The sequence below is a fragment of the Mustela putorius genome, unplaced genomic scaffold, assembly GCF_011764305.1.
Source record: "Mustela putorius furo isolate JIRA1106 unplaced genomic scaffold, ASM1176430v1.1 tig00000580_pilon_pilon_pilon, whole genome shotgun sequence".
NCBI classification, from domain to species: Eukaryota; Metazoa; Chordata; class Mammalia; order Carnivora; family Mustelidae; genus Mustela; species Mustela putorius.
Genome location: NW_025421423.1, coordinates 1,341,627 through 1,356,465, shown reverse-complemented (window position 1 = coordinate 1,356,465; position 14,839 = coordinate 1,341,627). Strand labels below are relative to the sequence as shown.

At 39.7% G+C, this 14,839-nt stretch overlaps 1 protein-coding gene across 4 annotated transcripts in view; it reads right to left on the bottom strand.

The window, feature by feature from the left end:
- Positions 1–14,839, bottom strand: part of MELK (maternal embryonic leucine zipper kinase) — an 88,683-nt gene that overhangs the window by 12,199 nt on the left and 61,645 nt on the right. For all 4 annotated transcript variants that reach the window (XM_045081573.1, XM_045081575.1, XM_045081574.1 and 1 more), the window contains 3 exons: positions 13,282–13,413; positions 7,756–7,878; positions 3,194–3,425 (listed from right to left, as the gene is read on the bottom strand). In XM_045081573.1, the coding sequence (XP_044937508.1) occupies positions 3,194–3,425; positions 7,756–7,878; positions 13,282–13,413 (487 nt within the window). The remainder of the gene's footprint in view (positions 1–3,193; positions 3,426–7,755; positions 7,879–13,281; positions 13,414–14,839) is intronic.

The following is a 14,839-nucleotide window of genomic DNA, read 5'->3' as shown; positions in this document are numbered from 1 at the left end:
TGACAGAGAGAGAGAGATCACAAGTAGGCAGAGAGGCAGGCAGAGAGAGAGGAAGGGAAGAAGACCCCCCGCTGAGCAGAGAGCCCGATGTGGGACTCGATCCCAGGACCCTGAGATCATGACCTGAGCCGAAGGCAGCAGCCTAACCCACTGAGCCACCCAGGCGCCCCAGAAGTAATAACACTTTATAATAAGTATAAGATATCGAGTTTTTAAAAAGACATTAGAGGTTTTGTTTATGACTATTCAGCACTGTTTTTCACTGGTTTCACAAGAATAAGAAAATAAGATCACTCATGGGTATCTCTGAAAAGAGTTTTCATCTTTGTACACAAAGAGTATCTACTACTATACACAGTTACTCTTTGACAAATTGTCACTAAGTGGATTGTACAAAATTCAGTAAAGTGATTACTGCTAATATCAGAAATGACTCAGAGTCAAAGTCAAATGCAAAGCACTAATGTAAGCTATCAATCGGGGCTTTAGCCACTAGCTTCTGTAGGTGGCTCTTATGTTTAAAGAAAAATAACCAGGGCTACGTGGGTGGCTCAGTGGGTTAAGTGTTTACCTTGGGCATGGGTCATGATCCCAGGGTCCTGGGATCAAGCCCCACACCCTGCTCCCTGCTCAGTGGGGAGTCTGCTTCTCCCTCTGTCCTTCCCCCTGTTCATGCTCTCACTCTCTTGAATAATTAAAATCTTTAAAAATAAAATAAAGAAAAATGGCCAATAATTCATTTTGACAGATAATTTTTCACACAGGGATAAGACAGACAAACTGATGACACTTTAACACTAAAAATTCCAAACTATGCATATGTCAATACCTTCAGAATTACACAAATAGTTAAAAAACACAGGGGCACCTAGGTGGCTCAGTTGGTTGGGCAGCCGACTTGATTTTGGCTTAGGTCATGATTTAGGGGTCCTGGAATTGAGCCCCATGATGGACTCCGTACTCAGCAGAAAATCTATTGAGGATTCTCTCCCTTCCTCTGCCCTTCCCCCAACACATTCACACACATGCATGCGCACTCTCTCTTAATAAAATAAACAAGTAAATCTTAAAAACAATAAAAACTAAAGTTAAAACACACACACTGGGGCACCTGGGTGGCTCAGTGGGTTAAAGCCTCTACCTTCTGCTCAGGTCATAATCCTAGGGTCCTGGGATCGAGCCCCACATCGGGCTCTCTGCTCAGCAGGGAGCCTACTTCCCTTCCTCTCTCTCTGCCTGCCTCTCTGCCTACTTGTGATCTCTGTCTGTCAAATAAATAAATAAAATCTTAAAACACACACACAGTTACAGAAGGGACTGTAAACATCAAAGTCTTTAAAAAAAAAAAAAAAAGCCCTCAGTGAGCTAAAGTCCATTTTATCTCCTTACCCAACTCCCTGATTGACAAAGAATGTTGTAGCTATATTATTAACAAATACCAAGAGAAACAACCCCCATTAAGAAAAAATGCAACAGGGGCGCCTGGGTGGCTCAGTGGGTTAAAGCCTCTGCCTTCGGCTCAGGTCATGGTCCCAGGGTCCTGGAATCGAGCCCAGCATCGGGCTCTCTGCTTGGCGGGGAGCCTGCTTCTTCCTCTCTCTCTGCCTGCCTCTCTGCCTACTTGTGATCTCTCTCTCTCTCTCTCTATCAAATAAATAAATAAATAAATCTTTTAAAAACAAGAAAAAATGCAACAGATGCTCCTACTAAGGTCCCACTATATCCAGATGTTATCTCACTAAGCCCTCATAATAACCCCAAGCAGCCACAAAAGGTTATCATAACAAACCAGCCTCACAATTCTGGGGAAAGTATTGTTTGAGTTGATGAATGAGAAAATGCCATTAACATAATAATAGAACTTACAGTAAATATTCTGACAGAATATTATACTATCTTTATAAGAAATAGAGCTCTGGAGCTGTCTCTCAGCCCCACTAGTAAACTGAAAGCACAATGGCGGGATGTGATTTAGCAGCAGTTCTCATGGCAGTGTTTCAGAATTTGGGTTCGTGAGGCTCTTAACATAAAACAAGAGTAGATCAGGGGCTCCCAGGTGGCTCAGTAAGTTAAGCCTCTGACTCTTGATTTCACCCCAGGTCATGTTCTCAGGGTCATGAGATCAAACCCCACCCTCTGCTTGAAATTTTCTCTCTCCTTCTCCCTCTGCCTCTCCCCACTCACACATGTACTCACTTTCTCTCTCTCTCTCTTTAAAAAAAAAAAAGAGTATGTCACAATTGCTGGAAAAAAGGCCAAAAATGTTTAGGGGTCATTTTAAAAAGTGACATAGACATGGTAAATAAAACCTCTCAGGCTTTAATTTATTTATTCCTTCATTCATCAGATATGGTTCTACCATATACCAGGAATTGGGCACCTACTATGTACCAGACAATAAACATGGCCCCTACTATATACTATACCATGCTTCAATGGACATGGCAGACAGAATTCTACTCTTATGACACTTATGGTCTTACCCATATGAGACCCAGTACTAGGAAACTGCGCTCAGTTCTAAGCACTGTGTCTTAAGAGGTACATTAACAAAACAGAATGTGCTCAAATGAAGCCAGCAAGAAAACACTGAGGTGTCATAAAGGAAACAGCTTACATAATTGGTGATGACTGAGCTGATGAGGAAACCAAGGGCAATGAGAAAGTTGTAATATCGGGACACAGATCTAGATACCTAGAAGGACATCACAGGTCTCTCCTGTCTGCTGGGATAGGGGCACGAACAGGATCAGATACCAGAACTGGAGATCCACATGAGTAAGAAGGGCTCAGCAGAGACTTTAGCTTTAGCCATGATAAGTGGGGGCAAAGGAGAAAGCAAAGTCTAAACCTGGATATATAACCTTGGGCAAATCACTCCTCTGAGTCTCAGGTTCTTTGGCTGTGAAAAATGCAGGTGGATGAGATGAGCTCCAACTTGCCTTTTGGCTTTGATATTCTATGATGCTATAATTCAACTCCATATAAGTGAAAAAGAAAAAAAAAATCACTTAAGAAAAATTAGAAGTTGACTAAAATGCTTTCATTTCAACCAATGCAAATAACGTACGATAGAAAAGCAGAAATTCCTGAGAGCAATGCTAGTCATTTCTGACCTGTTACAGGTTTATTTAGATGGTAAGCAGAATGGAATTTAAAGTATTGTACCACTGATTAGTCCACATACAAATACCTTTTGAGGGTGTAGTGCAATGATTTGGTGTGGAGAGTATTTCTCTGTTATACTGGTTCTTATTAACTGGAGTCTTCGGCTCAGGAAATACAAAGCAGTCATCATCCTTTACAGCAGACTTAGGCGTAGGTACATTCTCTTTGTTCTTTAACTTATTGGCAGATGCTCTGCATAATACTGGAGTTAATGATTTAGATTCCAGACCATTTGATTCTGTCCAATGCTTGGCAAACTGGAAAAAAAAAGTTCCTGGATAAAGCACACTGATGAAGAAGAAAAGTCAATTTCTCTACAACATGCCTTAATCATTTGCAAATTACCTTACACCATTTTTATTAAAATGAAATACTCTCAAAAGGACATTATTGGCAATATCAGGAAATTTGAAAATGTAATATTCAGTTCTCTTCAGTACATGTAGATCACTTCAGTCTGTTCTATTGACGGATCATTTCAACATGTTTCAGGTCAAATGTTAAATCAAACATACCCAGATCTAGGCAATACTGAGAGAGGCCACAAATAAATCCCTAAGAATTGTTTCCTATGCCTAGATTGCCATGGTCTGTCTCTAACACGTATCAAAAAATAAAAGTTTAGTCAATGATTAGAGCAGAAAAACCATGTGAAAATACTCTAACAGAAATGTTGGATACAAAATACTTTTTAATCCTTCTGAATTTATGGTTGAGCTTGCCACAAAAGTAAGGAAAATCCTCAGAGGGCAAACTAAAAAGAGGAGCATGAATCCAGAGAAGTAATCAAGGCTGAAACTAAATGTCCACTGCTCTAAGGGTAACTACCTACTATGTCAGATAAATGACAGAATGGGTTTTAACAGGCATGGAAGCCTTAGACCTAGAACTAAAGCTCTCAAGAAAAACCAAAAGGGGCTGTAACTAAAATGAAAGGGAGAATTAAATATAATTCTGCCCTGGAAAGGAGTTTCGTGCAAAAATGTGTCTGTCCTGGCCTTGACTCTGGGTTTATGGAAAGCAAAAGTCTCCTTTATTTATTTTTTTTTTAAGATTTTATTTATTTATTTATTTGTCTGGGGCTGGGGAGCACAGGCAGAGAGGCAGGCAGAGGCAGAAAGAGCAGGCTCCCCACTGAGCAAAGAGCCCAATGTGGGACTCAATCCCAGGACCCTGAGATCATGACCTTCAGAGCTAAAGGCAGCAGCTTAACCGACTGAGCCACCCAGGCATCTCCAAAAGTCTCCTTTAATAATCTGTAATTTCGCATAGGTTTGGGAACCGAATTCATACTACTTGCATTCAAGGAAAATATAATACCTAGTTCTTAAACCATTCCAGAGAATTAAAAAGGAAAGGAACACATTCCAATTCATTTTAGAAAACTAATATAATCATAATACCCAAATCAGATAAGATTAATACAGAATGGGATGGAAGGCAAGAAAAGGAGAAAAAAAGCCTTTCACTCATTATTTGACATTGTTCTATATTGTTTGAATGTTTTGCAGGATGAATATATCCATATATTACTTCTGTAATAATAAAATTAAAATTTTCAGAAGAAAAAAGTTATAGGCCAATTTCATTTAAGAACATAGAAGCAAAAATTCTAAACAAATTTTAGCAAATTAAACCCAGCAATGTATTAAAAAAATAGTAAACTGGGCTTATATAAAGAATACAAGACTGGTTTAACATCAAAAGTATTGATGGGGCACCTGGGTGGCTCAGTGGGTTAAAGCCTCTGCCTTCGGCTCAGGTTGTGGTCTCGGGGTCCTGGGATCAAGCCCCACATCGGGCTCTCTGCTCGGCGAGGAGCCTGCTTCCTCCTCTCTCCCTGCCAGCCTCTCTGACTACTTGTGATCTCTATCAAATAAATAAAATCTTTAAAAAAAATTTTTTTAAGTATTCATATAACATGTAACATACTCCATTAATGAAAGGAACAAAAACAGATGATTATCTTAGTAAGTAAAGTTTACCTAATTTGTTTACTGCAACAGAGATTCATGGTTTTTAAACTAACCTTAGCAAAATGGGACTAAAATGAAGAACATGTCTTAACCTGATAAGTAAGAGGCGGGAGGTGCAGTGAAGAGAGGAAGAATGACAAGGACGGGGAGAAAGACAGTGAGGGAGAGGGGGAGGGGGAAGGTAAAAGAGGGAGAGAGAAAGAAAGAAAGAGAAAACAAACATAGTTAATGATAAAAGCAACATTATTTATTTATTTGTTTGTTTTTATGATTGGGAAGAACACAGACTGTCTACTATATTGCTAGGCCTACTAAGTATAGTAATAAAAGAGAGGATATTAAAGGCATAAGAATTAGAAAGGAAGAAACAAAATTGCCATACACAGATGATATACTTTTCTACACAGAACACTCAAAAAATATAGACAGGGGAGGCTGGGTGGCTCAGATGGTTAAGCCTCCGACTCCTGGTTTTGGCTCAGGTTTGTGATCTCAAGGTTGTGAGATCAAGCCTTGCACTGGGCTCCCCACTCAGCATAGAGTCTGTTCAAGATTCTCTCCTGCTGCCCCTTCCCCAAATTCTACCCCCAGCTCACACACTCACTCTCTCTCAAAAAATCAAACAAACAACACATTACAAGAATTTAAGAGTTTAGGAAAGTTGTTGAATATAAGATCAATACATAAAAATCAATTTCATATCCCTACACCAGTAATAGAAAATATGATTTTAAAACACCTACCATCCCAACAGCAGGAAAAAAGAGTACTTAGGAATAAATCTAATAAAAAAAATATACTTTTTTGGGGATATTTGTAAAAGTTTATTGAAAGCCATTATCTAAAACCTAATAAATTAAGAGATGTACTGTGTTTATGGATAGGGGGATTTGAGGGTCCAGATTTCAATTTTTCCCAAATTGAATCTTAAATTCAATGCAATTTCAACATTTGAATATATGTGAAATTTGTCAAAATGATTCTATAATGTATACGGAAATGCACAGGGACAAGAATAGCTAAGACTTCCTAAAGAAGAATAAGATGGGAGGAAACTGGCCAACTAGATAGAGGGAACAATTATAAAATTAAAGTAATTAAGAAGTCTAGTATTAGTGAAAATAAACCAATAAAACAAAAATATAACCCATAAATAAACACGCTCCAACAACTTGATATATGACTGAAGTACCACTGTAGATCCAGTGGTGAAAGAATGGACTTTTCAACAGTGGAGATATAACTTTATACTCATCAGATAGTTAAATATGTGGAGCAATGGCAACATGCTTCTACTGCTGGTTGAAGTATAATTAATACAACCACTTGGAGGGAAAAATGGCTGGTAAGGTTGATGATACTCATCCCACTCCCAAGTATACACACAGTGGGACTCTTACACATATATAACAAGGGCCTTGCTGTGCACAAGAGTTAGCATAGTAGGTCCTGGCTGGAATCTGGGAAGTGAGCTTTTAGGAAGTTCCCAACACAAGTCTGTTTGTACCTGTTTGTATAGCTGGGGAACCGAACCCTGCCGTACCAGGTTGTACAGACTACAAGCAGTGTGATTTATGATGAATATCAGCTTTCCTTCTAGTAGTCTAGAATTTCTGTGATTATGACTGATAGCACTGACAAAGAGAGCCTGTGTAACCAGGCCCCAGTAAAAGCCCTGGATTTGGGGCGCCTGGGTGGCTCAGTTGGTTAAGTGACTGCCTTCGGCTCAGGTCATGATCCTGGAATTTCGGGATCGAGTCCCGCATCGGGCTTCCTGCTTAGCAGAAGTCTGCTTCTCCCACTGACTTCTCTTCTCTCATGCTCTCTCTCTTTCATTGTCTCTCTCTGGCTCTCAAATAAATAAATATTAAAAAAAAAAAAATCCCTGGATTTAAGTGTCTAGTGGCATTCCCGAGCAGAAACAAGCATCCCTACTCCTGCATTTCACCGCTGGAGGAAGGAGCGCGCTCCACGTGGCCCCTCAAAGACAGCGGAGGAATAACATTCATTGTACATCCCATAAGTTCAACAAACACCAATAAGATTTTTCACCAGTAAGATTTAAAAAAAAAAAAAAGATTATCAAAAGGAAAAAGAACAGATCAGTTGCTTCTCTGAGTTGGGGAGGAATATGGAGTTGACGACGAAGAAGCATGAGGGCATTTCGGGGAGAAACAGAACAGTTCTTGATTTTGATGGTGGTTACATGACTGTATGCATTTGTCAAAACACAGAGAATTGTAGACTAAAATGGTGAATAATTAACCACATGTAAGCTAGACCTCATTTTTGGAATGGGAGAGGGGAGATGAAAGAAAGGGAGGCGAAAGAGGGGAAGGGAAAGAATGGGAGAAAAAAGCAAAACGAGGAGCAGTAAAGTGCTCCAAAATGGGATCTTGGCTTTCTTCAACTTGGAAATAACTGGCTTCCCTTTCATACATATTCCAACAATCTCTCATTAATGTTTTCAATGGCTTAGGAATTCATTAAATTTCCAAGCACATACACAATACTGCATATTACATGGAACTACTACACACACCCAATGAGAGTCTAGATGTTTCCATAACTAAGACATACACCGCTTTGAGTAGTAATACAAACAACTAACCTGTGGTGTTTGAGGAGTGGCCACACCTGCTGATGGACTGTCTCTACACCAGTCATAGTCTATCAATCCAGGTACATGGTTTTCATCACTTGTCGTCATATCTTCTAGACTCAGATTCTTTGGCTATTGAAAACCAGAAAAACTTAGAGACAACACCAACATGATTCAATTTTTAAAAGAGAAGGGAGTTGAGGGAAATTGGAAGGGGAGGTGAACCACGAGAGACTAAGGACTCTGAAAAACAATCTGAGGGTTTTGAAGGGGCGGAGGGTGGGAGGTTGGGGGAACCAGGTCGTGGGTATTAGAGAGGGCACAGATTGCATGGAGCATTGGGTGTGGTGCAAAAACAATGAACACTGTTACGCTGAAAAGAAATAAAAAATTAAAAAAAAAAAAGAGTATGTTCAAGGCACAGGGCAAGGCCCTGGAAGCAGAAACAAAGAAGATAGTATCTGAAGGAGCTCACCATCTAGGACAGAAAATAAAAAGTCAAAAAGCTCTAATATAAATTATTATGTAAGAGAATCTTGGACTCTCAAATAACATGTCTTGGAACATTTTTACATTATATGCCATACTATTTTGCTTATTATCATCAGATAATCACTGTAACAGCACACAAATAACATAAAAAGGTCTAAAGGGGCACCTGGGTGGCTCAGTCAGTGAAACATCTGACTCTTGATTTCAGCTCAAATCCTGATCTCTGGATCCTAGGATTAAGACTTGCTCCACAATCAGGGGGCATCTGCTCCAGGATTCTCTCTCTCCCTTTTCCTCTGCCCCCCACTTCAAATAAATAAATAAATCTTAAAAAAAAAAAAGGCTCCAACAAAATAGTAAACAGAAGGGAAATGACTTAGGTTTCTTTGTTGTTAGTACATACAGAGTATGCAGTAATTTCTCCTAGGAATAAACTAGCTCCATGAAACATCTCCTGGGGACAGGATATTTGGGATCCTGTGCTAACAATACCACTAGAGTCATTTATTTTCCCTCATTCTTCCCCCTCTACAAACTAAGGGTATACTAGACATACTCTAAATCCTAAGACTATGAAGTATAATTGGATATTTTTTTAAAGATTTTATTTATTTATTTGAGAGACAGAGATCACAAGTAGGCGGAGAGGCTAGTGGGGGTGGAGGTGGATCCCCAATGCGCAGAGAGCCCAAGGCAGGGCTTGATCCCAGGACCCTGAGATCACGACCTAAGCCGAAGGCAGAGACTTAACCCACTGAGCCACCCAGGTGCCCCTATAATTGGATTTTTTATTTCTCTCTCCTTCCCTTCCCTTCAACATCAAGTTTAGCTGGCCAAACAATTATACTTGAATTCTTCACACCTCATCATGTACTTCCCAGTTTCACTGCCATTGCTCTAATTCATGGACACATCTCAGACATGAACTATTCAAATAGGCGGTATGGTCTGTGCCACCAATGTTTCCACCCTCTCAGCCAGAAATGACAGAGTTCTCCAATTATCATGAAATAGAACTAGCTACATGGAGTGCTAGGTGGAGAAAAATACTAAAGCTAAATCTAGGTTCAGTGAGGAAAAGAGCAGTGTTGAATGAATGATGGCTGTCATGGGCACTGTAGAAGGGAGTAACAACATACACATTCTTAACTGAACAAGTCTGGATAAATATTTCTTTTTTTTTTTTAAAGATTTTATTTATTTATTTGACAGAGAGAGATCACAAGTCGATGGAGAGGCAGGCAGAGAGAGAGAGAGAGGGAACCAGGCTCCCTGCCGAGCAGAGAGCCCGATGCGGGACTCGATCCCAGGACCCTGAGATCATGACCCAAGCCGAAGGCAGCGGCTTAACCCACTGAGCCACCCAGGTGTCCCTGGATAAATATTTCTAAATTACTGTCATGCTAGTGACTTATTCTATCTTGTTAAAAAATCAATGGCTCCCATTATCTATAGCATAAAGTCTAACTTAACCCTTCTGATATGGCATTTCAAGGTTCTCTACAACCTAGATCTCTCCTATTCTCGCAGCTCACCTCCTCCGTCTCTTCCTCTCACTTTGCCCCTACTTGATCCCTCCATCTCAACCAAAGTCTAGTGACTGCAAACAGAATATATAAAGCACATTTATATGAGATGCAGCACATCTCACATAAAGCCTGAGATTTTGCTAATTCATTTATCCTGCCCTGAATACTGTGTTCCTTCTTTTCCATTTTTTCTAGACTTGACTATGGATCCAGTTTGGGTCATCTATGGTGATCACTCCCTTCCTAAACCTTCCTAAACCCACTAGAGCACCCCTCTAGCCCCTTATTGGCACCCAACATCTATTATTCCAGCATAGTGCTATCTTTATGTATGTCTTGCTTCAACTTAACTGTTATAGAGCAAGCATGGGGCTGAAAATGCTAATGATATGTTGATGATGTAGTCTTTTATGATTCTTGGATCAGACTATATTATGCTTTCACTGAAAATTCCATCTATTGATTAATAGTTCAGGATTACCTGCTTTTTATAAACAACACCCCAGAGAAAAGGGATGATTCTATCAAGAAGAGTACAAAGGAACCTTGTTTCAAGCTTCAGTGATTTGCATCAAATCAGAAAACCCAAAATTTGATTTCTGTTCCATTTTTTTGTCATTAAAATGTCTACCTATCATAAAAATTGATTAAATAACATAAATGCCCAAGTAATTACATGATTAGGGTCAAAGCTCATTAGTTGAAAGAGAAGAATAAGTATCTTCCTAGATCTTTTCCACTTGAATACTTCATAAATGTTATAAGCAGATAAATTGTTATCAGGCCAATCCAGATGTAAGAAAATTCAAAGGCTTAGGAAAATGTCTCAGGCCTGTTAACTACGGTGTCATAAATGTAAAAATTTAGCTAAAGTTTATTAATAAAGTTTATTATAATTTAATATGCATGATTTACATATAATTTAAGACAAAATTAGAATTTATTAGAAGTACAGACTTATCTACTTCCTTTCTGAAACTACCTTGATCAGAAACAGAGTTCTTGGTTTTTGTGTCCTCCTGAACCTAAAGGGATTCATTTCAGTCTGAGAGTTTCAAGGGTCTGGCAATGTGGGCAGGAGGAGTGACAGGACAACTCATGAAGTCCATGCGTGAAAGATCTGTCTGCGCACGGGGTATTCACCAATCCAGTAAAGCTCTCCAAGAACAAACCAGAAAACCAACCGAGGAATGACATTATCTCACTCCCAAGATTCCCTTACATAACAGCTACTGACACTTTTCGTGCTTAGTTTGATCAAGATATCAACTAGGAAGGGAAGAAGAGACTGGCAGGATTTGGGAAGAACATAAAATCCCTTATATCTGCAACACATGATTGACAAGTGCCAAAAAGAGAGTTAAATGAAGCAGTAAAGGAATTCAGGCAGGTCAGAGGAAGACTCAACACAAGATCATGAAAAAGGTGGCTTTTTTTTTTTTTTTTACAGAGTTTTGAGACCTAAAGAAATAAAATCACCTCACCTATGTAGTCATTTGGGGTATACTGGATTCCATTAAGAGAGCTAACCACCTCTCTCTGAGAATAATAAAAGTACAATTTGCTAGTGCAAGAATAACTTAAGTTGCAACCTAAATTAACTGAAGGGAAGACTTATTATATTACAAAGAACCACACCCAGCCAGCAAATGATGTGAAAGGCAGAACTTAGGTAACAAAGAATCAGACAGAAGACATAGACTCATGTGAACTCTTAGGAATGATCCAGGTGCTTTCAAAAATGTAAAGCTTCTCTACTATTCTAAATGCTCATGACAAGGAAAAATGAGACAAAGAAGACAAAAATAAAAAAACTTACATGGTGACAACAAAGTCATATAAGGAATTTGAATTACATAAGCTATAACTACTGCTCAAAACAAACCTAAACAATCAACATAAAGGAGTATCAAAATATTCATTAAAACATTTCATGTCTATAATATAAAGTATAATATATCCTCTTTCAGAAATCTTAGTCCCAACAATATTTAAAATTTTTATCCACAACCCAAGATACAGTATCTTTTAAAAGCACTTGCATATACATAAATTATGTAAATAAGCATACTAAAAAAGACTGGAAAGATGCAGTCAAATAAAACCTATAGGTAGTAGGTTCATAGATAAGTTCTATTTTTCTTTGGCTTATCTGTGGCTTAAAATTTTTCTGAACAGGGTGCCTGGGTGGCTCAGTGGGTTAAGCCTCTGCCTTCGGCTCAGGTCATGATCTTAGGGTCCTGGGATCGAGGCCCGCATCGGGCTCTCTGCTCAGCGGGGAGCCTGCTTCCCTCTCTCTCTCTCTGCCTGCCTGTCTATTTGTGATCTCTCTCTGTCAAATAAATAAATAAGATCTTTAAAAAAAAAAAATTTCTGAACAATCAGAAATTACTTTTGTGGGATGCCTGGGTGGCTCAGTGGGTTAAGCCTCAGCTTTCGGCTCAGGTCATGATCCCAGGGTCCTGGGATTGAGCCCCGCATCACAGGGTCTCAGCTCAGCAGGGAACCTGCTTCCTCCTCTCTCTCTGCCTGCCTCTCTGCCTACTTGTGGTCTCTCTCTATGTCAGATAAATAAAATCTTTAAAAAAGAAAGAAATTACTTTTGTGAAAAACAGAGGGGAGGAGAGGATTATTTCAGTGCCATGTTAACATTCAGATTTTTAGGGTTCAAGTTCAGAATTTCCCATTTTCTTCACCAAAAATATATATTTATTTACTTACTTACTTATTTAAATTTTATCCCCCCCCCACCAAAAATATTTAAATCATAAAACGTCTTTCCTCTGGCTCCCTGACACCAGTGGTGTATCCACTCACGAATGGAGCAAGCACAAGGCTGCTGAACGAGGCTCAATCCATTTAGCCTATGACTCTTGGTTTCAGCTCAGGTCATGATCTCATGACCATGATCTCATGGGTGGTGAGATGGAGTCCTGAGTTGGACCCCGAGCTCAGCAGGGAGTCTGCTTGAAGAGTCTCTCCCTGTGCCCCTCCCACTATGTGCGCGCGCACTCTCTCTCTATATATATATAATAAATAAATACATAAGTTTTAAAAAAGATTCTCCCTCTCTCTCTGTTAAAAAAAAAAAAAAAGAGTAGTTGGTGTTCACTCAAAAGTTCCATCATTTCTGCATTTCTCTCCCTCTGCCTGAAGCTGCCCCTGCTTGTGCTATCAAATAAATAAATAAAATCCCTTTTTTTTTTTAAGATTTTATTTATTTATTTATTTATTTGTTTGTTTGACAGACAGAGATCACGAGACCAGTGCTCTAACCCCTGAGCTACGGAGCCTACAGACAGAGATCACAAGTAGGCAGAGAGCCACGCATAAAGAGAGGGAGAGGCAGGCTCCCCGCAGAGCAGAGAGCCCGATGTGGGGCTCAATCCCAGGACTTTGGGATCATGACCTGAGCCAAAGGCAGAGGCTAAATTTAACCCATTGAGCCACCCAGGTGCCCCTAAATAAATAAAATCTTTAAAAAAAAAAAAAAAAAAAAGGTTCTAACATTTACCTTGATGTTTGTGAGTGGGGTGATATTGGCTAGTCCACAGGAAAAAGAAGGAAGCCTTAAACGAACTGGTCTTCCCCGAGCCTTCTTGGCCAGAAGAAGAAGATAGGTAGCGGTGAGGTGATCATACTGCCACTGGAAAAAAGAAAATCAAGTTGTTTAGAATAGTAAAGTTAGTTTTCAGAAAAAATGATTTATTTTATATTATTTTTTTTCCATTCAGGAAAAAAAAGCAATCCCCTATACCAACTCTTTTTCTCTCACACAGTTTCTACTCCTCAGAGGGAACCCCCTCCTTTTTTTTTTTTTTAAAGATTTTATTTATTTATTTGACAGATAGAGACCAGAAGTGGACAGAGAGGCAGGCGGGGGGGGGGGGGGGAGACCAGGCTCCTGCGAGCAGGGAGCCTGATATGGGGCTCGATCCCAGGACCTTGTGATCATGACCTGAGCCGAAGGCAGAGGCTTTAACCCACTGAGCCACCCAGGCGCCCCAGGGAACCACTTTTAAATACTTATAGCTATTTCTTCTATGTTTCTCTGTTGCTTATACAGCTTTAATTTTTTTTCAGCTTCAGATATTATCTATGAATTTCCTAGTATGGGAAATAAGGATTTAGATCTACTACAACCCCTTCCTGCCCCATACATTCTGCTTCCTTGCATCCTCGTACTATAATTTTATCACAATTTTTAGTTAAATCAATATTTACACTATCATGATTATGTAAACTAGTATTAACAACTGAATAGGGGTAATGTTCACAATATTTCATTGGTACCCTGACTCTATGCAATTAGAACAGAGGCTGAGAGGGGAGTAGGGTCCTGGGGCACCCTGCCATGAAGATCATGAAACTTTTAAACACTGGGTCCCAGGGGAGACGGGAGGGAGGTGCCCAGGGGACCTGAGGGATGTGGTGGACAACGGGGAGGGCATTCCGAGTAGAAATTCTTTACTAATGAGTAGATAAATATTCTAATATCCTAACAACCAATATGGAACTGCAGCTAACCACAGGGGGTACTACCCTTGTATTTCCTTCTTTTGTATCTTGGTTTTTCCTGAAGTTAAAAATAAAAAAGGGGCAGCTGCTTGTCTTACTAACTCAACTCCACACTCCCCAGCCCTCTTCATCTCCCCTCAACACGTCCACACACACCAGCTAATCTGTTCCCTCCAACATCGCCCCTTTGGAGACATTCCACCTGCTGTCAGCACTCCATGCTCCACTCTTGTCTGGCTTCTTTCTCAACCTGCAACTCAACTGTTGGTCTAGGGATTCCCTTCACATCTATTCTACAATGTATCCCCAGTTTCCCAGATCCTAAATATTCCTCTTTCTTGGATACTTTCTTGTCTGGGTGGAATACATCCTCCAGTAATTCCCTGAGGGTGGATGAATGGGAGGTAAATCTTGTGCGACTCTGAATTTATGACAAATGACTGCATTCCCTGCTCACACTTGATTCCGGTTGGGCTGAGTACAGAATTCTAGGATGACAATTATTTTCACAGTTTTGAAAAAATTGTTCCATGCTCCTCTCATTTCTAGTACAG